The 24,689-nt window shown below is 60.4% G+C and overlaps 2 protein-coding genes across 6 annotated transcripts in view; one reads left to right on the plus strand and one right to left on the minus strand.

The window, feature by feature from the left end:
• Positions 1-592: 592 nt before the first annotated feature.
• Positions 593-9,646, minus strand: ZNF467 (zinc finger protein 467). 5 transcript variants are annotated; one of them, XM_023250710.2, is made up of 6 exons: positions 9,111-9,645; positions 7,384-7,494; positions 6,995-7,071; positions 6,416-6,532; positions 5,488-5,601; positions 593-2,655 (listed from the first exon to the last, which is right to left on the minus strand). In XM_023250710.2, exons 2-6 carry the CDS (start codon positions 7,461-7,463, stop codon positions 1,154-1,156), a joined length of 1,890 nt encoding a protein of 629 aa, XP_023106478.1. In that variant the 5' UTR covers positions 7,464-7,494; positions 9,111-9,645; the 3' UTR covers positions 593-1,153. The 5 variants fall into 5 exon arrangements, with proteins under 5 accessions (XP_023106478.1, XP_023106480.1, XP_023106479.1 ...); XM_023250712.2 differs by lacking the exon at positions 7,384-7,494 and having other exon boundaries at positions 9,198-9,646; XM_023250711.2 differs by lacking the exon at positions 7,384-7,494.
• The window catches only part of LOC101092840 (SCO-spondin), a 56,721-nt gene continuing 41,312 nt past the window's right edge, over positions 9,281-24,689 (plus strand). The window contains exons 1-29 of the mRNA XM_045052648.1: positions 9,281-9,305; positions 11,036-11,101; positions 12,272-12,632; positions 13,050-13,132; positions 13,247-13,426; positions 13,681-13,925; positions 14,025-14,124; positions 15,076-15,234; positions 15,321-15,400; positions 15,880-16,032; positions 16,262-16,433; positions 16,636-16,876; positions 17,179-17,323; positions 18,233-18,350; positions 18,436-18,611; positions 18,694-18,921; positions 19,125-19,290; positions 19,520-19,754; positions 20,506-20,695; positions 20,837-20,931; positions 21,121-21,377; positions 21,695-21,829; positions 22,459-22,655; positions 22,786-22,913; positions 23,001-23,110; positions 23,439-23,588; positions 23,727-23,820; positions 23,915-24,084; positions 24,297-24,530. Coding sequence (XP_044908583.1) covers positions 9,281-9,305; positions 11,036-11,101; positions 12,272-12,632; positions 13,050-13,132; positions 13,247-13,426; positions 13,681-13,925; positions 14,025-14,124; positions 15,076-15,234; positions 15,321-15,400; positions 15,880-16,032; positions 16,262-16,433; positions 16,636-16,876; positions 17,179-17,323; positions 18,233-18,350; positions 18,436-18,611; positions 18,694-18,921; positions 19,125-19,290; positions 19,520-19,754; positions 20,506-20,695; positions 20,837-20,931; positions 21,121-21,377; positions 21,695-21,829; positions 22,459-22,655; positions 22,786-22,913; positions 23,001-23,110; positions 23,439-23,588; positions 23,727-23,820; positions 23,915-24,084; positions 24,297-24,530 — 4,693 coding nt within the window. The remainder of the gene's footprint in view (positions 9,306-11,035; positions 11,102-12,271; positions 12,633-13,049; positions 13,133-13,246; positions 13,427-13,680; positions 13,926-14,024; positions 14,125-15,075; positions 15,235-15,320; positions 15,401-15,879; positions 16,033-16,261; positions 16,434-16,635; positions 16,877-17,178; positions 17,324-18,232; positions 18,351-18,435; positions 18,612-18,693; positions 18,922-19,124; positions 19,291-19,519; positions 19,755-20,505; positions 20,696-20,836; positions 20,932-21,120; positions 21,378-21,694; positions 21,830-22,458; positions 22,656-22,785; positions 22,914-23,000; positions 23,111-23,438; positions 23,589-23,726; positions 23,821-23,914; positions 24,085-24,296; positions 24,531-24,689) is intronic.

A 24,689-nucleotide genomic window follows, 5' to 3' on the forward strand; every position in this document is an offset into this window, starting at 1 on the left:
GTATTGTTTCCCAGTGCCCAGTGTAGTGCTCGACATGTCATAGGCACCCGATAAGTATTTGCTAGGATTGTTTTTGGTGATGGAAATCGCCTCAGCCCTCATCGACACCAACGATCTTGTAACGAGAAAGCAGAGGCCCAGAAAAATGAATGCTCTGCCCCAAATCCTACGAGAGGCACAGGAGGGGTCAGACCCAAGCCTTCACCACGCCCAGCATGTTCCCCATCATCCTACCCTCCCCTTCCCCGCCAGCCAGCCTGCCCAGTTGCACAAGCACAGCTACAGAGACGTTTGGATCAAGCGTCCATCATGGAGACAGAATTTAGGGGAAATGGTGATGGAAAAGCAACCTTCGTCTGCTGTTGATGTCCTTCCTCACGCTGCCAGGCAGGGTGGCAGGTGGGGCTGCTGTTTCCAGATCCCCTTGGGAGAGCTCCAGGGCCCAGGGTGGCCGCTGTCTCCATGGGAATGGCCAAAGGGCACCCGGCCCCTCTGTGCATCTCCTACAGGTCTAGCGTCAATACCTGCCATGAGAAATCTATGTTAATGTTTCTTCCATCAAATGTTTGAGTAAGAACCAGGGAGCAGGATAGTGGTTTAGCAGTGAGCGATATTATATTTTCATTTGGTACCGCCCATGACCAGCACCTGGCTAAATTTAGCTCACCCAGGATAGGAAGGGATGGTCCTCTGTGGGAGAACTAACGTAGGGTGGTGGGTTCCCGCCCTGTGCTCATTTAACAGCCCTGGATCCTTCTATTTTAATTTTAATGACACTTTAAGTACACAGATAACCATTCTTTCGCCCCCCCCCCCCCCAGTAGAGGTTCCTGACCCAGTCAGCTCTTGGTCATGCGCACAGCGCGCGTGTGTGCGTAGGGGCGTATCCAAGAAATGTCTGCTTTCCGATGGGGTCCGTTGCTGGGAGTCTTCCCAGGACTCAGGCCTGAACTGTTCCCGGCAAGGGTTCGTTATGAGCACCGTCTTTGTCTCAATGTCCAAACCCGTTACCCTCTTCCAACTTCTCTCCAGCAAGAGACGGAGGGAAGAGCAGCCGTCAGGGGCCCAGGCCGTCGTGCTCACTGCCCAGAAGATCTCCGGCCTGGGTCTCTCCAACCAGCGAGCCAAGGAAGGGTCCCGACGAGAACCAGGCTCAGAAGAAGAGCGGGGGCGCTGCCACCTCTGTGGGAGTGGGCCAGGCTGGGGCCGAGAGGTCGGCGTCGGAGGCCGGGTGGGCGGCTTCGCCGTGGATGCGCTGGTGCCGCACCAGGTGGGTCTTGCGGCTGAAGCTCTTGCCGCACTGCGGGCAGGAGAAGGGGCGGGAGCCCGTGTGGATGGCCTGGTGGCGCACCAGGTTGGTCTTGGAGCTGAAGCTGCGGGCGCAGACGGCGCAGGCGTGGGGCCGGCTGCCCGTGTGCACCGCCTGGTGGCGGCCCAGGTGCGACTTGCGGCTGAAGCGGCGGCCGCACTGCGCGCAGGCAAAAGGCCTGGCGCCGCTGTGGGCGCGGGAGTGGGCGACCATATTGGGCCTCGAGCCGAAGCGGCGGCCGCACTGCGGGCAGGCGAAGGGCCGTTCGCCCGTGTGCACCCGCTGGTGCCGCGCCAGGTGCTGCCCGTGGGCGAAGCCGCGCCCGCAGTCCTGGCAGAAGAAGGACCGCTCGCCCGCGGGGGCGCCTTGGGTCGCCGGTGTGCCTCCGGGCGCGCAGGCCGAGGGCTCGGCGGCGGCGGGGTCCACGGTCGTACCCAGGGCGCACTCGTCGCAGCCAAAGGGGCGCCCCTCGCTGCGGTGCAGACGCTGGTGCGTGGCGAGGTTCTTCTTCCAGCCGAAGCTCAGGCCGCAGTCGGAGCAGGAGAAAGGCTTGGGTCCGGGAGGGGACGGGGTGGGGGACGGGGCGGGGGAACCCGGCGAGGCGGGCGCGTCGGGCGAGGGCGGGGCGCGGCCGGCCGCCTCGTGCACCCTCTGATGCCGCACCAAGTGCTGCTTGTGCGTGAAGCTGCGCGAGCACTGCGCGCACTGGTAGGGCCTCTCGCCGGTGTGGATGCGCTGGTGGCGGATCAGGTGCGTCTTTTTGCGGAAGCGCTTCTCGCACTCGGTGCAGGGGTAGGGCCGCTCGCCCGTGTGCGTCTTCTGGTGCGAGCCCAGGTGTATCTTCTGGCTGAAGCGCTTGCCGCACTCGGCGCACGGGTAGGGCCGCTCGCCGGTGTGTGTGCGCAGGTGGCGGGTCAGGTGGGCCTTCTTGCTGAAGCGCTTGTCGCACTCGGAGCAGGGGAAAGGCCGCTCGCCGCGGTGGCTGCGCTGGTGCAGCAGCATGTGCGCGCGCTGCGTGAAGCTGCGGCCGCAGTCCGGGCAGGCGCAGGGGCCCTCGCCGCGGTGCAGCCTCTGATGCAGCCGCAGGGTCAGCTGGTCTCGGAACCGCCGCTCGCACTCCCCGCAGCCGTAGGGCTTCTCCGAGGTCGGGGCCCACCCGACCAGCGCCAGTCCACCCAGTGTCCCCGGGGCCCCCGGCTCCAGCTTGTACGCGGCGGCCAGAGGCCCCAAGTCCGGCGTGGGGAAAGGGCCGGGGAGTAATGAGAGGTGTTGGGGCCATTCGACCTCCTCTTCTGCCTCCTGATCCTCCTCCTCCACCTTCACCTTGCGAATCATCCACTCGTCCCCTGAAAAGTCAAGACAAGAGGAGCCAATGAAGCCCCACTTTTATTTATGCAATTTTTTTTTTTTTTTTTTTTTTTGCCAATAAGACCACCACTTCTGGAGCCCCAGAAGCCCCAGAAGCTCCAGCACTTCTGGAGCCAGAAACCTAGCTTCTGTTCTCTCCACTCTACTTCTAGGGAACGACCACATCCGAAGGTCACCCTTCAGTCCTCGTCCTTGGTTCTCTGTAGCTAGGGACGCTGGTACTCCAGTCCCCCACCCCGTCCTGGGGGCTTTCTCCTAGGTTTCCATGTGGTTGAGGAGTTTCCCCTGTCCCTGCAGAAGGCACTGCTTACTCTTGTGCCCCCTGAATATAAATGTTGCTCAAAGTTCAGGCCTTAGGCTTCACACTGGGGTCATCTGCTTGCGTTGGCTACCCCAGACCTTCCACTCCTTTCTAGAACCACAGTCCCCCATCAGCTGAGCAGCCCCAGCCCCCTTTGGGGTCCTGCAAATTGGCTGCAGCTCAGCAGGCTTATCACCAAACAGCTGACCTTCTCAGACCTACCCCGGTGACTTTGCCATCGGGACTACAGCCTTGTTCTCCCAGTCGCTGGTGTTGGAACCTTGGAAGCTCAGCTCACACCTTGGAGCCTCCCTTGATCTCTCCCTTCCAGTGGCCACCGAGGAGCTCTGTCTGCCTTCCTCTTGCTTCTCAAGGCTCCCCCTGCCTCTAACTCCATTCTTGCTTCTGGGGCCAGGTGGGAAAGCCCCCGTTTAGGACGAAGGGGATGGAGTTTACAGGAGTTGGGGAACCAGAGAACAGTGCCAACCTCTAGAGAAGCAAGGGGGGGGGGCCCTCTGGGGTAGCAGGTTTGAGGTGAGTCCCACTGGAACTTTGCCTCTCTTGGGCACTGCAATGGTCCAGCCAAGAGAAAAGAGCTCAGGGCCCAGATTGGGAGTGTCTACTTGGGTTCTCTTCTGCCACTAGTCAGTAGTGTGACCTTGGTTAACTTACCTCTGTTACCTCTTTGAGCTCGGTGTACTAGTTTGCTTAAGCATAAGGGTTGTACTGGTTCATGGTTTCTAATAATCTCCTGGGGACTTTTACAAAATGCATCCATGGGAGCAGGGTGCATGAATCTGTTCTCTTTCTTTAAAGCTCGCAATGTGGGGGGCCCTGGGTGGCTCAGTCGGTTAAGTGTCTGACTTCCGCTCAGGTCATGATCTCACAGTACGTGGGATGGAGCCCTGCGTGGGGCTCTGTGCTGACAGCTCAGAGCCTGGAGCCTGCTTTGGATTCTGTCTCCTTCTGTCTCTGCCCCTCCCCCGCTCACGCCCTCTCTCAAAAATAAATAAATAAACATTAAAAAAAAATACTAATCAATAAAGCTCCCTAAGTGATTCTTGTTTAAGAACCATTGAACCAGATGATCTGAGTTCCTGTCTGGCTCTGAAGGTCTGTAATAGCCTGAGCACTGGTTACATTACACACGAGCTGCCACAATTAGATTTCCTCCCAGTGTCTTTCACGGATCCATCAGTTCCAAACAACTATTTATCCTATTGTGATATTGCTTTCGTTTCATTATGCCACTCTTCTACTCAAGAACCATCAAGAGCTCTCTGTTGTTTACAGGATAAAGTAAGTTCTAGCTGCATCTGAGCTTCACCTCCCACCCCCCGCCCCCAGTCCAACTTTCTCACTACCCCCACACAGAAACCCTCCCCGGCAGCCAGGCAGGTCTGCTCGAATCCCAGCCACGCGTCACCTGTTAAAGTCTCTTCTCAGCCTAGGATGTTTTCCCATCCTCTACCCCACCCCCATCAGAGCTGAAGTCTAGCCTACACCTCCCTCAAAATGTGGCACAAATCAACAAAATCTTTGACAAACCAACACACGAGGATCTCTTACGTAAACACCTATAGCACTTATTGTTAACGCTGTTACAGTTCCTCGTGATCTGGCTTTATTGTTATTTGTTTAATCCTTTATTCTAGTTCATATTAGTGTCATCTCAACTAGATTGTAGCTTCCGAAAGGCAGATGTCTTGTGTTCCGTGTCTTTACGTGGCTGACAGAAGCGAGGATTGCCACCATTTATCGAATGCCAACTATAGATGACACACTGTCTATATGCTGTTCACCAGCCACGAAGTTACTCTTTTCCCTGCTTACAGGTGAACAAACAGGCTGGAGGTGAAGTAGCCTATCTAAGATCACCGGGTAGTAAATGTGGAGCAAGGATTCAAACCAGGTCTGTGTCAGCCTAGAGGCAGTCTCCTTGCCTTCTGCCTAACACAGCCTAGACCTAGTAGGCACTAGAGAAACCCCTGGAATATGGAATAAAGGACATCACTCAGGCGGAAGGCGCTAAGTTTGGTGGTGGCGGAAGGGCGATGGCAGTATTGTGGAGACAGAATCAGCTGTCTGATCGCCCTGGGTATGGGGGGATGACTCCGAGACAACATATTTGGAGCATTTGGGTCCACTGAGATCAGTGGAGATTTGGGGGAAGGAGCCTGTCCGGGACAATGTCTTCAAGTGAACGGTAATTTAAGTCATCCACAAGTAGGCACTTAGGGGGAGGTAGGAGGGCAAGTTAAGACTTCCGGAGGATGTTGAGGCGAGGGCCAGTTTCTCTGGGTGACCAGCCTCGCTGATTCCTGTTGTCTGTGATGTGGACCTCTCTCTGGGGGCTGAGGCTCTGCAGCAGAAAGGTGCCAGGAACTAATTCATCTTAGGTTGGAAGGGGCTGGAGTGGCCGCCTCATCAGAGACCAGCCCGGGAGTTTACAAGTCCCCTGTCCCCTCTGCCTGGGCCCCTGGCGGGCTCGAGAAGTGGGAGGACTCACCTGGGCAGGAGCTTGGGGGCTCAGCCTTCTGTGGTGCACATGCCTGGCCTCCTCTGCAGGGAGCTTCAGCTTCTTCAGTTTGGGCACCTTCCTCTGGTCTGGGGGCCTCGTGCCCTGGCAGAGAACAGGCCACCTCAAGGACTCCAGAGACATCACAGATGGACAGAGGTCCCCACCGGTGCTATCAAGCAGGGGCTTTTGAAACCCCAGTCCCAGCCTGACTGGCAGGATTGTGTCCCACATCCTACCTGCAGGGACTGAATTCCCAGCTGCCCCAGGGAAGGGAGCGGGGAGCGGGGGGGGGGGGGGGGGGGGGCAGCCTCTGGTTCCTCCAAGCAGGGCAGCTGCAAAGGCTGTGCGGGTTGCAAGAGCCACAGCTGTGAGGAGCTTCTGGAATATGTGTGTGAGATAGTGGAAGCAAGGAAAGGTCACTACCCTGAGGCTTACGGGAGACTCTTAGGAGGAGGGCCGCAGACCCACCAGATGGACCCGAGTTCCAGGCAAATCATTGCAGAAGATCAGAATGTCAAAAAGCCAGACACAGGCCTGCTTTAGGCAGCCACCTCCCTCACCTCTTCCAAATCTTGCTCAAATCTCACTTCCCAGAGGGGCCTCCTCTCACTCTCACTATTTAATCCTGCAGCCTGCCCCACCCCCACCTCAGGCTCCCTCCCCACCCCCCCACCCCCGCCCCCAGCACATATCCCCTTCTGATATGTGCTATATGTGTGCTGTACTTTATAAGTACACTTATTTTTATATTTGTTTGCTGACTCTCTGGCCTCATTAGGATAAGCTCCCTGAAGGTAGGGATCTTTGTCTATTTGGTCACTGAGGTTTTCCAAATAACGAGAATAGCACCCTGGCACTTGAAGAAGGAAAGGTAGATTCTACCCGAGCCACTGTTCATGGTCCCCCACCTACTTACCTGAGCATGTGCCCAGCACGCTGTCTTCCCTGGGAGGGGACATCTGCTCCTGGGTATTATGGGACCCTTCCCCAGGCTCACTTTGGGGGGCCATCTCAGGCTGTCCCACAGAGAACCCTGTTACAGGTGGAAGGATAGGACTAGGTAAAACATTCAGTACAGGAGACAAAGAAAGGGGCTCTCCCCCTTCCCCAAAAAGCCAAGGGGCTTTTTCCAACTTGCCCAGGAAGGTAGGATCTCTAGCCAGCATGACAGGGGATAGACAGGCTCCCCAGCAGCCTGGCCAGGTATCCACCTCAGCCCCTTTGCATTGAGTCAAGGGCAGGTGAAGGAAGAGATAATAGGTCTAAATATCTGTGCTCTGTTGAGCGCACATGTATGCACGCAGTCCCACACAACCTCCACAGGGCCAGGCATTCAAATATACCCTGGTAAAACGGAAAAGGATGCTGCCCTAAAGGCCCCCACTGGTCCCTGGGGTCTCAGGATTGCAGTCTGAACTGTAGGGACGCAGCGGGCCTAGCATGCCCCTGAATCCTGCCCCCCACCACCCAAGTTCCTCGAGTGCTGCTAGCTCACCCAGGGAGCTGAGGGCCTCAAAGGTCTCTCTCATGGCAACCCAGGGTAGCTCCTCCTGGGGGAGCAGGCCACGGACCCTAAGGAGAGAACACATCCTTGTTCACATTCTTCTCTGGATAGCCTCCACCTGGGCTCTGGCTCTGCCCAACCTCTCCCCATCAGCTATCCCCAGGAGCTCCAAAGGTGATGTCCCCAAGTACTGGTAAAGGGGAAAGAGGGAAGATGGGTTTCAGAAAGCAAAGAGATCTTTGAAGGCCTAGGAGAAGGCCTTGAAGCCATTTTTGCAAGCTCTGGTGGGCTCTAGAAATCAGCGGCACCCCCACCCTCACCTGGCGGGTCTCTGAACCAGGCCCAGCCCTCCAGTGCTCCCCACCCCACAGTGCCCTTGCCTGGGGACTTCAGGAATCAATCGATTCTCTGCGCAGAGGGTGGGGAGTGGAAGACCAGGGTGGGGAGTCGGGAACTTCATCTCCTGGGCCCTCCAGCTGTCACTGCGGGAGCTGGTGAAATAGGAGCCAGCCGCGGGGTGGGGAGTGGGGGGCGGAGGTGAGTGTCACCATTGGGCAACTGGTGGGGGAGGCCCTCGGAGGAGGGTCTTTGCTGAAGGCAGGAAATGGCTCCGGCTTCCTCTCCCCAAAACCCTACCTCAAAACCACCGCCCTCCCCCTCAGGGCTTCCCTGGCAGGGACACCCCGCCCCCGAGCCCCTTCAATGCTCCTCCCCCGGCGGGTTCCCTGCCCCTCCCCCAGCAGACTACCCTCCCCCACCCCCCCATTTCTGGCAGCCTTCCCTCTGCCCCTCCCTTCTCCGGCTCCCTCTGCCTTCCGCCCTCTCTCCCCACCGAAGCTGGCTGGCTCCCCGGATCCGCCCCCTGCCCCGCCCCTCCGGCTCCTCCCCCTGCTCACAGCCGGGCCAGCCCCTCCCGGCCCCCTCCGGTAGGCCCTCCCCAGCCACCGCCCCCCTGACCCTCAGCTCCGGGCATTCTCCGCGACAGGGCTCCCCTCCTCCTCCCCCGGCTCAGGGCTGCCTTTCCCTTCCCTCCTGGTTCTCCCCGAGGCTCCATCCCCCTCCCCGGCTGCACACCCTCTCCCTTCCTTTCCCCCTCCTCTTTTCCTTCCTCCCCAACGCCGCCCTCCTCCTCCCCGCTTTTCTCCCTCACCCCGCACTCCCCTCCCCTCTCCCTCTCCTCCCCCACTCTGGTTTCCCTTCCTTCTCCTTTCCTCTCTTCACCTCAGTTCCCTCCCTCCTCTCCCCCCCTCCCCAGCCCTCCTCCCCTCTCCCCACACCATCCTCCTCCCTCCCTCCATCCCTCCCTCCTGCAGCTCGCCTTCCCCTCCGAGGCCCCCGTCTCCCTTCCCCCTTTGCCTCCCCAGCAGGCTCTCGCTTCCCTACCCTCCCGGTCCCCAGTCCCTAGAACCGCTCTTCCCCTCCCCCTTCCAGTCCGCTCCCCGAGCTCCCACCCTTGTCCCCAGGCTCCCCCGAGCCCGGGGCGTCTGCGGCTTACCGCTGGCTCAGGACCCTCGCACTGACCCTCCTCCTCCCCACCCCTGCCTCCCCACACACCTCCGCTTCCCTCCCCTCTCTCTCAGTGGGTCCCTTCCCCATTTCTGCTCCCCTCTGACTTCTACCCCCCCCCCTCAAGTTTTCCTCTCGACTAGACCCCTCCCGCCCCACCTCCCCGCCTCCGTTTGTTCCCTAGAGCCTCTTCAGTCCACCTCCCGGCCCCTCCCCGGGCTCACCTGTCAGCGCCCTTCTCTCCCGCCCCTCCCCAACGGCCCGACCCCTGTGCCTCGTCGCCCCCCTTCCCCCCCCCCCCGGCCCCCTCCCACACTCCCTCTCCTCTTTCCGGAGACTTCCCCTCGCGTGCCTCCCCCCTCCCCCCCCTTTCCCACCGGACTCCCACCGGGCGCCCTCACCCCAGCCTCCGCCCCTCCCTCCAGATCCCCGGTCTTCCTTCTTTTCTCCACTACCGTCACCACCCCCCAAGCCAGGCCCTCGCTCCCCAGTCCCATCCCCTCCCTTCTCCAGCCCCTGCCCCTCCCCTGCCCCTTCTTTCCCCCCAACTCCACCCCACCCCCTCCGGCGCTCGCAGCGCCCCCACCCCCGGGGCTGTCACCTGCGCGGAGCGGGCAGTGACTGAGTGTCGGTGTAGAAGGGGAAGCAGGCGGAGCCGTCTGCCGCTGGGCGCCTCCACGGCCCGTACCTGGCGGGCTGGCTGGTCGGGTGTCCCCGCTGCTGGCGGGACCCAGGCGCCCCGGCCTCCTGCCCCAGCCGGCTCTGCTCGCAATGGCGCCCGCTGCCTGTAGCTCGGGTGCCGACCGCCCGAAAGACTGACAGACTGACAGCCCTGAAACTTCGCGGGGAGGGGAGAGGAAAAGACGCGGAGGGAGCGGGAGCGGGGAAGCGGCGCCCGGCAGGGGGGAGGGGAGCGCGGAAGCGGGAGGGGAGCTGCGGGGCGCCCCGTGGGGGAGGTAGGGGCAGGGGTGTGCTGGAGTGGGGTCGCGGGAGGGCGCACAGCCGGGTTAGGCGGGCAGGTGACGGTGCGGAAGGACGACGGCCCCGAGGAGGTGATGGAAAGTGGAAGCCTAGGAAGGGGGGGGGAGGGAAGAGGGGGAAGGGAAGGGAGGAGTGTGGGGGAGGGGGTGGAGGAGGGAGAGGAGGCAGGGAGGAAGGGCAAGCGGGCTGCGAGGGAGGGTGCTCACAGGCGCCGAGGGAGGAGCCAGGGGAAAGGTGGAGCGCGGGGGGAGGGGGTGCGGTGAGGAGTTGGGAGGGGGAGAGGAGGGGGCGTGCTCGGGGGAGGGGAGCCGGGGAGTGCGTTGCTGTCTTTGAATCGCGAGTGCCCCCCGGGAGCGTGTCAGCGCGGCGCCTCGCTGTGGGATTGAGTCCACGGACTGTCGGTCTATGGGGTTGGTCTGGGAAACTCCGACCCGCCCCTGCTCTTGACCCAGATTCCACCTGGGTCCACACAGAGCCACAACCACGGACCCCGATTTCGGGGGACCCGGTCCGACACCCGCGTCGCGATCCGGGTCCCTTGGGGCAGCGAGGGGTGGCCGAAGGAGACTGAGCTGGGCCCCAGTGCCTGCGGAGAACGGGCCTTTTGAAGTAGAAATTGGGGTGGGGGCTTTGAGCCAGGTCCCCAGGGAGAAGGCGGGGCTGGATCGCAGGCACCAGGGGGTGAGGCGGGAGTGGGGCTGGGCGGGGACTTCGAGGGCGGGGTCCGGGGGGAGGGGGCTGCCGAGTGGGGAAGAGTTCTTTGGGCGGGGTGGGGGCTGGCCCTCCTCCTGGCCTGGAAACCTGTACCAGTTAGGTGTGGGGGGATGCCCTCAGCCCTCAGATCCGCTCCTGGAGGGACTTGGGGGTCCCTGCCCCGGGTTATGATGTTTTTCTTTGGCCTTGCCACCCGGGCACCTGACTCTTCCTGAAAGCTCCTCACATCCTGTGCTCCAGGAGCTGAAACGTGGGCTGGTTATTCCGGGCGCCCTCTCCCTAATCTCTTTCTCCAATCTCCCCTGGCTTCCAACTTTCTCCCTCCTGCCCCCTTTAGGGGAAAGGGGGATTGTGACTTGGGTTTCTTTTTCCAATCCAAGCACAGCCTCATCAGCTGTGGTTAGAATCCAAAGCTGGGAATGTAGTCCTTGGAAGAGAAGCACGGCACACAGCAGGGACACCGTCAATATGGGTTGGTGTTTAGGAGAGTCGTGGGAGCAGGTGGCACCTGGAAGAGCAGGGGGCATCTTGGAATCAGCGGGGAAACACTCTCTGACCTCCTGGATGGGCTGCTTCAGGAGTCAGTGCCTAGCCCGCTCACGGCCCTGGGAGTAGAATGTGTCACTGTGTGCTAGGGTGGGGCATGAGCACCTGTCTGCCCTTGTGAGACCTGCTTCAGGGGTATAAGCATGGGAAGCAGCAGGGGGAGAGTGTATAGGGTACATGCGTGAGAGACTGGGAACAGAAACATGTCCATGGCCGGGCCCTGGTCTTTTCTGAGCACCCCACTGAGAGATCCCTGAGGAACTCTGAACCCTCTTTGGGCTACAGGACCAATGGTGGGCCCAGGAGAAATGCCTAGCATGGCTCTGGTTCCCAGCAGCCTCCTCGCCCCAGGTGGGGTAACTGTGTGAGATGCTCAGTGGGACAGCAGGGGGGGAATCTCAGGCCCAGGGGATGGAATCTAAGGCCCAGGCCACATTCCAGCCTGGGTGTCCTGGGAGCTGGTAACCAAGAAGTAACCAGGATTCACCCCGGCCACCTGCTGCCCCAACCGGATGCTCAGATTATCCCCATCCGGCTGCCTTGCCCCCAGGGCTGGGGGGCTGGCTTCCAGCCCCTTCTGTCTCCTACCCTCCCTCCCTACTTCCTACCCAAGGGGGAGAAAAGGGCACTGAGAAAAGGGCACATATTCTCCCCCTATCTCTGCGCAGTCCAACCAGCCTGGAAACTCAGCTCCTTCTGTTCACTGGTCCAGGCTTCACGGGTGCTTGGTGGGAGAGAGGGCAGGAAGAGGCAGGAAAGGGGGCAGGGAGAGACTCATACAATCAGAATTTTAGGGCTGGAAGACCATATCAGTCATTTGGCACAATAACTCTTAACCATTTTGTGGGGTCATAGTTCCTCTTGAGAATTTAATTTACAGTTAAGGAACTATCCTCAGAAATGTGCACGTACACAGTATCAAAGTAGAGCCCCTGAGTCCCACCCAAGCATCCCTGGGAAGCCCCTGAATTTTTTATTAGCAAGGAAATTATGGCTCAGAAAGAGAGGGTGGCTTGTCCACGTTAATTTGTGGTATAGCCTGAGGGTGGAAAAATATCAGAGGCTCCGAGTGTCTGGCTGTGTGGCCTGGGGCACATGCACTCCCCCACTGAGCTCACACACACACACACACACACACACACACACACACACACACACGGGCCGGAAGGGGACTGTTTCCAGGGAGAACTGGCCTCTGAGGGGATTGTGCAATGTGCAGGCAGGTCCAATCTGGTTCCGAGCAGCTGGTGCCCCAGGGCATGGGGCTGAGATAAAGCTTCCCCAGTCCCATGGGCCTCGCTGTCACTGTCTGGGCTGCCTTGGACACATTGACGCCCGGCTGAAGTAGACCGTGGTGTGGGGCGGGGAAGGCCAGCACTGGCCTTTCTGCTCACTGGCCACAGCCATCACCTTCCCCAAGCCCAAGCCTCTTAGTCCCCCAGAGGTGACGTGGGGGGAGCATTATGCTGCTCCCTGCCCTCCTCTTTGGGATGGCATGGGCATTGGCTAACGGGTGAGCAGTCCAGCCTGGGGCCCCTCTGACTAAGATCCTTCCTTTTCTCCTGCCTCATGAACAGGACCCTCTGGGGCAGCCCGACTCCCCTCCCCTCTGCTTCTTACTCCCACCCAGCCTCGTCTTCAGTTCACTAACTCTTCTGCGGGCAGGGCTTCTTGGCAACAGAAGGGCTGGGGGCAGTGGCTGTCATTCCCCATCTGTGGGCAGGCGGTGGTGCGAGCGGACGGAAACCTTCCTGGTGGAGGAGGAAGTGACCCCCCGCCAGGAGGGCCTGGTGCCTTGCACCAGCCTCTACCATTACCAGCGCCTGGGCTGGCGACTCGACCTGTCCCGGAGGGGACCTGCAGGGCTCTGTCCCATCTACAAGTGAGTGAGGGTTGGAGTCTGGGCTGGCCGCTGAGCAGCAGGGAGCAACGGAGCCAACATCCTGGGGGTGGGGGAGAAGGTGAACTGGGTGGTGCCCTGGAGAAGCGGGCATTTGGGAAGTGGGTCTGGCTGGGCTCAGGAAGAGTGGAGGGTGTGGGGCTGAGGACAGGCAAGGAGGGGAGCAGGCAGAGCAGGGAGGTACGATGTCTGCTCCTTGTGCCTACCCTCCAGTCTGCCTTCCCAATAGCACTCTCACATTGCACAAGGGGAAATCAAGACCAGGAAGAGAAATTATATGAGAAAGCCACTCAGAGAATAGGTGACCAGATGAAATGTCCCAGGCCATTCTCAGGGACTGGGAAGGGGCTGGGCTGAATAATTAACATCTTCTCTCTGCTGCCTGCTTGGTGGACCCAGGCCCCCAGAAACCCGGCCTGCTGCAAGGAACCGGACAGTGACGGCTTGCTGCCCAGGCTGGGGGGGCACACACTGCACTCTGGGTAAGCACCTGCTATTTGCCCAGATCTGTGGTTTCATGGAGGCTGCCTGGGGAGGGAAGCTGGGCCCAGGCTGACTGTCTGGGCCGCCCCATTCTCTCCCTCTATCCACCGCAGCCCTTGCAGAAGCCAGCCCTGGGGGCCACTGCTTTGCCACGCAGCAGTGCCAGCTGCAGCCAGGCTCAGCTCATGCATCTGCGGGAAGCCTGGAGGAGTGCTGTGCTTGGCCTTGGGGACACAGCTGGCGGGATGGCAGCTCCCAGGCCTGCCTCAGCTGCCCTGGCCGACACCTCCCAGGTGGGTCTGCGGTCCTGGCAACCACTTTCTCCCCCTGCAAGGGCTACCACATAGATTTCTGGAGCTCTGGGCCTTCCTGCAGGGCCCCTGCCCACTCCCCTGTGCTCTCAGATGAGTCACCTCCCATCCTGGCCCACCAGAGGGACCATGAACTCTCCACCTGCCTCCCACTCTGGGAGAAGCCCCGTGTCCTCCTCCTCCTTCACCCTCCTACCTTCACACTCAGAGACTCACAGTCGGTGTATCTCCTCCAGGCAGCACTCCCTCTCCAGCCTCCCTGCAGCCCCTGGTGGGGGCCGTGGCCCAGTTCTGGAGCCAGCGCCAGCAGCCTGTGGCCACCTGCACCACCTGGTCAGGCTTCCACTACCGAACCTTTGATGGGCGTCACTACCACTTCCTGGGCCGCTGCACTTACCTGCTGGCGGGCGCTGCTGATTCCACCTGGGCTGTCCACCTCACGCCCAGAGGGCATTGCCCCCAACCTGGGCACTGTCAGCTGGTGAGGGAGGGAGGGAGGGAGGGAAGACCACAGGGAGGGAGCTGGACACGGGGGAAGGCGAGCCACTGAAGACCTCTTCCGCTCTGTGTCTCCCCAAAGGCCCGGGTAATAATGGGACCCGAGGAGGTGCTGATCCAGGGTAAAAATGTCTCTGTGAATGGGCAGCTGATACCTGATGGGGAGTCTCGGCTGCTCCAGGGTAAGGGAGCTGTGGGGAGCAGGAGACTGTCCAGGGCCCCATTTGTTCCCCTGGGACAGTCTGCCTATCCCCCAGAGCAGGGGACAGCAAAAGGGGCAGTTGGGTGGGAGCCCGCTGCTCCACCCCCATTACTGTTGGGCAGTATTTGGAAATGAGGGAGCCTGCTGAGGGGCCAAGACCTCGTCTCCCACAAGCCTCTCCTGCAAGCCACCCCCACTCATCCCCTCACAGTGTGGCTTGGGGCAAGTACCTCTGCTTAACCTCTTTGGGTCTTGGGGGTACCTGGCTGCCATGGGACTCTTGATCTCAGGGTTGTGAGTTCGAGCCCCATGTTGGATGTAGAGATTACTTAAAAATAAAATCTTGGGGTGCCTGGGTGGCTCAGTTGGTTAAGTGTCCAACTCTTGATCTTGGCTCAGGTCTTGATCTCACGGTTCCGACAGATGGAGCCCTGCATAGGGCTCTGCACTGATAGCCCTCCGCCCCTTCCCCCTGCTCATGCGCGCTCTCTCTCTCTCTCTCTCTCTCACACAATGAAAAAATAAACTTAAACAAAGTAACATCTTCAGAAAAGAAAAAACAAAAACCTCTTTGAGTCTCAGTTCCCCCCACCCCCCTCTACCAGTGCTGTGAGGAAGGGCTTTTGAGCTACTAGACGGGTCTCTGTCCCACCAGAACTTTTGCCCTGGTTTTCAGTCCATGAAGTGAAGTGGGTGGAGTTGTGTGTGCGCACACGTGAGCTTTGTAGTTTACTTGTGAGGCGTCCATAGTGTCCATGAAATTCTCAAGGACAGTTCCGACGGGAAACCAATCGCTTCTCCTTTAAAGGGTGTCAAGTGCAGAGCTCTCTCGAATTGTAAGAATTCCATCTCCTCTCCTTCCCTGGCAGTCTGAGCCTTGGTGTCATGGTGGGAAGAGTGGGGTGTGTGACTCCTTCCTTCTCCTGCCCAGGGCTGAGCCTGCAATGGCAAGGGGACTGGCTGGTGTTGTCGGGGGGCCTGGGGGTCGTTGTGCAGCTGGACAGGTCTGGTTCAGTCTCCGTTTCTGTGGACTACGAGCTCCAGGGACAAACTCAAGGTCTCTGTGGGGTCTACAGTGGCCGGCCTGAGGGTAAGTGGGCGTGACTTGGTTGCTGGTTTAGGAGGGAAGGAGAGACTGGAGACCCCAGACACAGCACGCTGCCTCCCCTTCCCCAGATGACTTCCTGGAGCCAGGAGGGAGACTGGCTGTGTTAGCTGCCACCTTTGGGAATTCCTGGAGGCTCCCTGACTCAGAGGTGAGACTGCAGCCCTCAGGGAGCCTGGGCTCCCTGCCCTGCTCCCCAGTTGGCCCCCACTCCTGGCTTCTCTGACATCTTCAAGCCTCTGCTGTCTGTCTTCATCACTGGCTTTTTCTCTGGGACCAGGCCTGGCCCTCTCCCAGATCCCTTGGTCCAGGGAAGGCTCTGGGTCCCGTGGAATTTAAGGTGCTGCCCATGGCATTGGGGTGAACTGACCGCCCAGGGGACACACTCAGTGACCTGGTCACTGACCAGTTTGGGTTATCAAATCTCTTGCCTGTGGGTTGATGGGACCACAACTCCCCCACACCCTACCCAGGCTTACAACTTTGTTGCCCCCAAAAGCTTCAGGATGTCTGGGCTGGTGGCCATGACAATAGGGACTTGAAGCAGCCATGAGGGTAGTAGCCACTTTCCTGGTGTCCTGGTCAATGTCCCTCATCCCAGCCCATTAACCTGACTCCAATGGTCTCTAGCCTGGGTGTCTGGATGCAGTGGAAGCGGCCCAGGGCTGTGAGGACCCCGTGAGAGGCACAGAGGCAGGCATGGAGGCTGGCCAGCTGGAGGCTGAAGCCCAGGATGTGTGCCACCAGCTGCTGGAGAGTCCATTCAGGGAATGCCATGCTCAGGTATGGGTGGGGGTGGGGGTGGTAACCACCACCAGAGAGGCGGGGAGCAGGAGGTGCTACAGAGGTGCCAAACAGGGAATCTGGTCCTGGCATTGCTTTGTATGTATGTATGATCTCAGAGCTCCCTTCTAGTGCTCATTCTGTTTGGTTGTAAGTCAGGGCATGATCCAAGTAGGAGGAGGGAGTGCTGCTGAGTCTGGTTGACTGAGGGCCTGTCCTTTCTCTGAAGGTCCCCCCTGCTGAGTACCACCAGACCTGCCTCTTTGCCTACTGTTCTGGGGCCCCAGCAGGCAGTGGGCGCGAGAGCCGGCAGGAGGCCGTGTGCACCACTTTGGCCAACTATGCCCAAGAGTGTGCCAAGCACCATATCCACGTGGGCTGGAGGAAGCCAGGCTTCTGCGGTAGGTCTGGCGGCTGACCCTCTTTGCATAGGCCCTGGCCTCCCCACCCTGCGGAATTGGGAACTAACTGACAGTAGCCCTGTGGCCCTGGTTTCATGAGCGCCGGGCCACCTCCTGAGCACCCCGTCTTCGGGTTGTGGCCAGCGGGGTCTGGTGGGAGGAGGGGGCCCTCGGACCTCACAGCCCACTCCTGTGCCCGCAGAGCGCCTGTGCCCTGGGGGCCAGCTGTATTCTGACTGCGCCTCGGCCTGCCCGCCCAGCTGCTCGGCAGTGGGCGAGGGAGGGGAGGGGTCCTGCCAGGAAGCGTGCGTGAGCGGCTGCGAGTGCCCGCCTGGCCTCTTCTGGGACGGCGCCCTCTGTGTCCCTGCGGCCCGCTGCCCCTGCTACCACCGGCGCCAGCGCTACGCCCCTGGGGACACAGTGCGCCAGCTCTGCAACCCGTGGTGGGTCCGCGGGCCTCGCTGGCTCTTTGGCTGGGGTTGGAAGCGCCGTGGTCCCCGCGGAGCCCTCCCTCATGCTATGTCCTTCAACCTGCCTCCCCTTGAGGGCCCCTCACAAGGGACCGGTGACCTCTCACGGCATAATTGATGGCCCCGCTTAAAGACCTAGCCAGCGACCTCCACCAGCTGACCTCCAAACCTAACAGAGTTAGAGGGGCTGCTGGGGGAGGGGAGGGGCCACGGTGCTGGGGGCGGGAGGTCGTGAAGCTGAATCGGAGCGCGCTCCCCGCCCCGTGTGCCTACAGCGTGTGCCAGGACGGCCGCTGGCTCTGCGCGCAGGCGCAGTGCCCCGCCGAGTGCGCGGTGGGCGGGGACGGGCATTACGTCACCTTCGATGGGCGGAGCTTCTCCTTCCGCGGCAGCCCAGGTTGCCGCTCCAGCCTGGTGCAGGTGGGTAGGGGATGAACTGCGGGAGAAGTCCTCGTGGGGTTGCTGTGGAGGGCAGGTGACGGTCAGGAAACCTCCACATAAATCAACGACAAACACAGAGTCATCCCGGGAAAAGCTGAGAGAGAACCGACTCTGGAGGGAGGATGGCTCTCCGCAGACACCTCCCCCTCCCCCCCCCAAACCTCCCCTTCCGGTCTTCACCCCTCCTCGGGTTCCTGAGAATGTTCCTCTGTCATTGCCACCCTAGCCCAGGGGCACAAAGCAAAACCTATCCTCACCAAAGCAAAACCTATCCTCACCGTACTTTCTCACAAATGGGGCAGGCTGGGCTTATCACAGGCAGTTTCCTGCAAAACAACCCCTGACGAAATATGGGTTCTCCTTCCTCTCCATGCCTCCCCCAATAGTTAGGTGACTTACCAAGTTCAGGTCCATAGACACAAACAGGTGTGCACATATGCCGCGGGCTCATGCAAGTATGCATAGATTTAACATGTGTATACACACAGACACACATATAGAGCACACATACCCACAGGGAGGGAGAGGGGAGGCATCTTGCTCCAACATGGAGACACACACACATGCGTGCATACACACACACACACACACACACACACACATTTCTACCTACTTACATACACACACATGCCTGTCCGCGCGCACAAGCGCGCATGCACACACACACACAGATGCTCACAAGTGTCTGCGCTTGCCTGAGTTAAGCCCTATACCTTGCAGAGAGTCTGGCTGGCAAGAAGGTGGTCAGCACACGTGATGGGTGGGAGCTGCCCCCAGGTGTGTGCTGTAGGTGTCCTGTGGAACAGGAAAAGGGGCAGACCAGACCCTGTCCCCGGATCCTCCCCGCACCCACCCCCACCCCACCGTATTCCTCAACATCTGCCCCAGGACTTCTCCAAGGGACAGCTGCTGATTGTGCTGGAGCACGGGGCCTGTGACGCTGGAAGCTGCCTCCACGCCATCTCTGTCTCCCTGGGGGACACCCACATCCAGCTCAGAGACTCAGGTAGCCCCCTCCTGCAATGTGCTCACCCCCAATCCTCATCAGCCCAGCCCTGCAGGGGCAGCCCCTCACAGGCTCCCTATTCCAGGGGCCATACTGGTGGATGGGCAGGATGTGGGCTTGCCATGGAGTGGGCCTAAGGGCCTCAGTGTCTCCCGAGCCTCCTCCACCTTCCTACTGCTGCGCTGGCCCGGGGCCCAGGTCCTCTGGGGAGTGTCTGACCCTGCAGCTTACATCACTCTGGACCCGCGCCATGCCCACCAGGTGTGCTAGGGGGCAGGTGAGTGGCTGGGCAAGGCTACATTGGGCCCGATTTGACCGTCCCATGCCCACTCCTGTGGCCCAGGTGCAGGGTCTGTGCGGCACCTTCACCTGGAACCAGCAGGATGACTTCCTGACACCCGCTGGCGATGTGGAGACCAGCGTTGCAGCCTTTGCTAGCAAGTTCCGGGTGGCAGGCGAGGGAAGGTGTCCCTCAGAAGACAGCGCCCCACTTCCCCCCTGCAGCACCCACTCTCAGCGCCATGTTTTTGCCGAGGCAGCTTGTGCCATCCTGCATGGCCCAACTTTCCAGGTAGCCGGATTGGGGGTGCTCCTGTTTGCACCTGTAAGGTGGGGTCAGTACCTGCTCTGCTCTCCTCTTGGGCTACTGGGAGGGCCCGGCTCCCTGCCGTGGGCAGGGCTACCGAGCACAGGGAGGTGGCAGTGGGGACCAGAGGGGATGGGGGAATCTGTGGAGGAGGAGCTGGCTCAATTTTTCCCTCCTCTCCCCGCAAGGAGTGCCAAGGGCTGGTGGACAGGGAACTGTTCCACCTGCGCTGCTTGGCAGCCGTGTGTGGCTGTGCTCCTGGCAAGGACTGCCTGTGTCCTGTGCTTGCTGCCTTTGCTCGTCGCTGTGCCCGGGAGGGTGTCCCGTCTCTCTGGAGGACCCAGACACTCTGCCGTGAGTCTGCTCAGCCAGCTAGCCCCAGGGTGCTCCTCCCAGCCCTCTTCTAGGAGTAGCCCAGAAGGATCCAAAAGCTTCGAAACAAGGGAAGGTCCCCAGGAGGGCCTCTGACCATGGCACATTGCTGAGTTTGCCTTCTTCCAGAGGCATAGGGGGTGCGAATTCCAGAAGGGTGGGCAGAGCAGCAGCAGTTATGTCCCTGACCTGCATTTGTCTCTGTGCCCAGCTGTCCTGTGTCCCGGGGGCCAGGAGTACCAGGAGTGTGCCCCGGCGTGTGGTCAAAACTGTGGGGAGCCAGAAGACTGTGGGGAGCTGGGCAGCTGTGTGGCTGGGTGTAACTGCCCCCCAGGGCTGCTATGGGACCCCGAAGGCGAGTGCGTGCCCCCCAACTTGTGCTCCTGCCAGCTTGGAACTCAACGCTATGCTCCCGGCAGTGCCACCATGAGGGACTGCAACCACTGGTGAGGGCAGTGGTCTTGGGGGGGAAGCAAAGAACTTGGGGGTAAAGAAATAGAGCTTAGAGAAAAGGGGCTGGGCTTGTAGCCCCGTGGGTTAGGGCACGGTATGCACACGTGGGACGACAGAGCATTGATAGCCCTTCTGGCCTATAAAGCACTCTTGTACGTTATCTTATTTAGTTTTACTGAATTCTTACAATAACCTGATAAAGTAGGAAGTGGAAGGATTGTTCCCATTTTGCAGATGAAGAAACTGAGGCTCGACTAAGGCCGAACAGCTTGCAGAGTCACACAGCTTGTTAATGATGACAGACTAGAACCCAGATCTCTGAATTCTGGATGAGTCTGGTTCAGAGGCTCTTCCAAGGATTAGGGAGAAGTAAAGGCCAGTTCTGGACCTGTGGAGTCCAGGCCAGTGGTCAGGAGTTGGTGGGTGAGGATGAGACTTTAGAGAATCCCTCTCCTACCCGGGCTGGGAATGGGGTTCTTCAAGAGCCTCAGAGCCCAGAGAATGGTCCCATTGGAGCTGGGGCAGGAAAGGGTAACCATGCCCATCCCAGGTATGGCTGGTGCTGGGGGCAGCCCCACTTCCTGTGCTCGTAACTAGGGTTTGGGGGTGAGACGCTCAGGTCTCCAGAGTCAACATGAGGGGCTTGGACCTTCTGGGTTCCTGAGATTCTCCCAGGTCAGACCAGGCGCCTGGAGGTGAGTGCTGTCTTGGGCCTGCCTCTTACCTCCCTCGTGACCTCGGCAGTGTCTGCCAGGAGAGGGGCCTCTGGAATTGCACTGCTCACCGCTGTGGCCCCCAGCGGACCTTCTGCCCCCATGAGCTTGTCTATGTCCCTGGTGCCTGCCTCCTTACCTGTGACAACATGCGTGCCAACCATTCCTGCCCCCCGGACAGCACAGGAAGCTGTGTCTGTCCCCCAGGCACTGTGCTGCTGGTGAGTCTGGGAGGGGGCTGCATGGGGCACCGTGGGGCCTGCTGTAACCATGGCACTGCCCTAGTCCCCTGGCTGTCTGAAACAGTGGGCGGTGGGTCAGGCAGCCCTCCAAGGTGCCTCTTTGCCCCGGCCTCTGCCCAGAACGAACGCTGTGTGCCTCCTGAGCTCTGTCCCTGCCGTCACGGTGGGCAGTGGTACCCGCCCAACGCCACCATCCAGGAGGATTGCAACATCTGGTATGCCCCTTGGACAGGGACGATGGGTGGGGTGGGATATCCAGACTGGCCTGGGCAACGGGAGCTCTCCAGGATTCCCCCAAGCTAAGGGTCTGTCGGGAGTTGCGTGGAACCTGGACCAGGTGCATCCCCTAGATACAGCTCTGGCTTCGTGTCCTCATGACTCTGTTTCCCCACCGCCCCCCACAGTGTGTGCCAGGGTCGGCAGTGGCACTGCACGAGCCGCCAGTGCCGTGGATGGTGCCAGGCATCGGGTGCCCCCCACTATGTGACATTCGACGGGCTGGCTTTCACCTTCCCTGGAGCCTGTGAATATTTGCTGGTGCGAGAGGCCAGCGGCCAGTTCACAGTCTCAGCCCAGAACCTGCCCTGTGGGGCCAGTGGCCTCACCTGCACCAAGGCACTGACCGTGCAACTACAGAGCACCGTTGTGCACATGCTCAGAGGTGGCTGTAACATTGAAGGGTGGCATGGCCAGGGAGGGGCGTGCTGGGTGGCATCACAGTTCTGCACAGGTGACCAAGGCCCGGGGTTCCCCACTGCTTACCATCAGGGAAGTGGGACTGGTGCTTTTCCTCTCTCCTCTTGCGTGGGAAACATAATTCTGGAAGGCTCCAAGAAATTAAGGTCCAGAGACTTGCCCAAGGTCTCATAGCTAGAGAAGCAAAAGGAAAGGTTGGACAGCAGGCTGGTGAGGGCCTCCTGGGGATCTGGGAGCCCTTCTACTCCGAGGCAGGGCCTGAAAGCCTCTCTTCCTCCACAGGCCGAGCAGTGATGGTGAATGGGGCGAGCATAACACTCCCCAAGGTCTACACGGGCCCTGGGCTGAGCCTGCGTCGTGCTGGTCTCTTCCTGCTACTCACAACCCGCCTGGGCTTCAGCCTGTTCTGGGATGGAGGTCAGGCCCCAACCTTAACCTTAACCATCTGACCCATGCCCGCCTTAGTGTCATGAGGCTGGCTCTCCCTAAACCCTTTCTCTTCCATACGAGTGGCGGGAGTTCCCAAATCGCGCTCTTAAAATTATGTTTCTCTTCAACGTAAGAGCAACAGTGCCTCACCTAAGAAATATTTAGAAAATACCTAGTTTGGGAAAGAAAAAATGAAAATAAATCTCCTAACATCCCACCACCCAAACCCAAGCGGTAGGCATTTTAGAAATAACTGTTACTGAGAAATCGAGGAAAACCAGGGTAACCCCTGACAGGGGAAGGAGTTGCCTGGTCAGCACAGCGAGGTTGCCCTCTGAGTCTCTGGTCACTAAGGCCTCTGGGGCTGGTGGTGTCACAGTCTGTCTTGGAGCCTGGATCCCTCCCAGAATCTGGCCCGCTGGAGAATTTCCCTGGTCTCGCTTCTGCCCTCGCCCTCCAGACCTAGGTCTCACCATCGCCAATCATCCTCCCAAAAGAGGGCACGAGCACCCCTTATTGGGTTGTGGTCCCTGGGCAGATGGTCAGACAGGCCCACGGAATAGCTGCCCTTGTCTTCTTTCTCCACAATGCTGGCCCCTGCTGCCCCCTCTGCCCAGGCACCCGGGTCCTGGTGCAGCTGTCCCCGCACTTCCGGGGCCGTGTGTCTGGTCTGTGCGGGGACTTTGATGGAGATGCCAGTAATGACCTGCGGAGCCGCCAGGGGGTCCTGGAACCCACAGCTGAGCTGGCTGCCCACTCCTGGCACCTGAATCCTCTCTGCCCTGAGCCGGGAGAGCTGCCACACCCCTGCACCGTGAGCATGGGTGGGAATGGGGGGAGGGAGTGGGGGCAGCTACAGAAACCTGCAGGGGGGAGGATCCAGAGGCTGGGTGCTTGCAGATGGGGTCTAGCTGGTCCACTGTGTGGACCTGCTCTGCCTGCAGGTGAACGCCCACCGGGCCAGCTGGGCCCACGCCCACTGCGGGGTGATGCTGCAGTCGCTCTTTGCCCGGTGCCATGCAGAGGTGCCCCCACAGCAGCACTACGAGCGGTGTGTGCATGATGCCTGCGGGTGAGAGGGGCGAGCCTGGGGACAGGGTGGGAATGGGTAGGTTGGGGGTGGGGAGGGGGACCAGGGGCTGAACAATCCCTTCCACAGCTGTGATTCGGGGGGTGACTGTGAGTGTCTCTGCTCGGCCATTGCCACGTATGCAGATGAGTGTGCCCGGCATGGGCTCTTTGTGCGCTGGCGCAGCCAGGAGCTCTGCCGTGAGTGTGCCCTGCCCTGGGTCCCCGATGCCCAATCCCACCGCCCATTCCGCTCCTTCATGGGTGCTCCTCCTGGCCTGCCAGAAAGCCGTGCATTCATTCAAGGGCAGATATGTGTGGTGTTCACGCTGTCGTAGATGAACCAGACGGGCAAGGTTGCTTTCCTGTAGAACTGTCATGTTGCCAACGGCCTTGGGAGGGGCTCAGCAAGAGTCTACACCGTGCACCCCGTGCCCTCCATGAGTATCCGCTTGGGCGGGCTCGCCTGCTTGTTGCATCCTGGTGCCGTCGCACCTCAGTGACCCAAGCCTCTCTCTTCTCCACCCAGCTCTGCAGTGTGAAGGGGGCCAGGTGTATGAGGCCTGTGGCCCCATATGCCCCCCCACCTGCCATGACCATGGTCCTGAACCTGGGTGGCACTGCCAGGCTGTCGCTTGCGTGGAGGGCTGCTTCTGCCCCGAGGGGACTCTGCTCCATGGTGTGTAGGGTCAGAAGAGGCGGGGGGGGGGGGGGGGGACCCTGGGAGGGGGAAGAGAGCCACAAGGCCCGGGTGACAAGGCTGGCACTAGGGGCCGCTGTGCCCTTTTTGCTCCAGTCTTACCCTCTGTGATCCCAGGAGGAGTCTGCCTAGAACCAGCTTCCTGCCCCTGTGAGTCAGGGGGCAGCTTTTTCCCCCCGGGGACTGTGCTGCAGAAGGACTGTGGGAACTGGTGAGTGCGGAGGGTGGGTGGCTCAGGGGAGCCCCATGCCCCTGAGTTGCCAAAGCCCAGCGCTGTGGCTGATCCCGGGACGCTGTGTGCTCAGCACATGCCAGGAAAGTCAGTGGCTTTGCGGGAGTGGCAGGACCCGCTGTGAGGAGCCGGTGCCCGGCTGTGTGGAGGGAGAGGCCCCGTGCCAGGAGAGTGGGCACTGTGTGCCCCACGGGTGGCTTTGTGACAACCAGGATGACTGTGGCGATGGCTCGGACGAGGAGGGTGAGTGTCCTCGTCTGTGGGGGGCAGTGACTGAGTGATGGGTCTCTCCTACTGTGCGGGTGTCTCCTATGCGAAACTGAACGGCTTCCTGAGCTGCTGCTCACATCGACGGCAGCGATGGCTGGTGGGCAGGGCTGTTCTGGTCTTTCCAGGGTCAGGGGCTTCTCTAGGACCCTTTGTCATCTGGCCCCTGCCTGCTTGCCCCATGCCAGGCTGTGCCACCCCAGGCTGTGGGGAGGGGCAGATGTCTTGCAGCTCCGGCCGCTGCCTGCCCCTGGCCCTGCTCTGTGACGGGAGTGACGACTGTGGAGATGGGACGGATGAGCAGGGCTGCCCGTGCCCCCACGACTCGCTGGCCTGTGCTGATGGGCGCTGCCTGCCCCCTGCCCTGCTCTGTGACGGACATCCTGATTGTCCCGATGCTGCCGATGAGGAGGCCTGTCTGGGTGGGTGGTCTCCGCTCTGGACTCCAGTCCACAAGGCACCCCCCTCCCACAAGGCTTGTCTTGTGAGCCCCAACCTTCCTGCCTCCCCTCCTCCACCAATTTAGGCTCCTGCTGGGAAGCCGGCACCTGTAACGTGTGCACAGGGGCACCCCAAACAGT

The sequence above is a fragment of the Felis catus genome, chromosome A2, assembly GCF_018350175.1.
Source record: "Felis catus isolate Fca126 chromosome A2, F.catus_Fca126_mat1.0, whole genome shotgun sequence".
Lineage (NCBI taxonomy): Eukaryota > Metazoa > Chordata > Mammalia > Carnivora > Felidae > Felis > Felis catus.

Bases quoted from the DNA above. Each gene is read 5' to 3' on its own strand.
- ZNF467 (XM_023250710.2), bottom strand. From the start codon at position 7,463: ATGAAGTTCCCGACTCCCCACCCTGGTCTTCCACTCCCCACCCTCTGC. The intron at 6,533-6,994 runs GTGAGCTAGCAG...CACCTGTAACAG, and splicing joins TGAGGCCCTCAGCTCCCTGG to GGTTCTCTGTGGGACAGCCT. The intron at 5,602-6,415 runs GTAAGTAGGTGG...GTTCTCTGCCAG, and splicing joins CGTGCTGGGCACATGCTCAG to GGCACGAGGCCCCCAGACCA.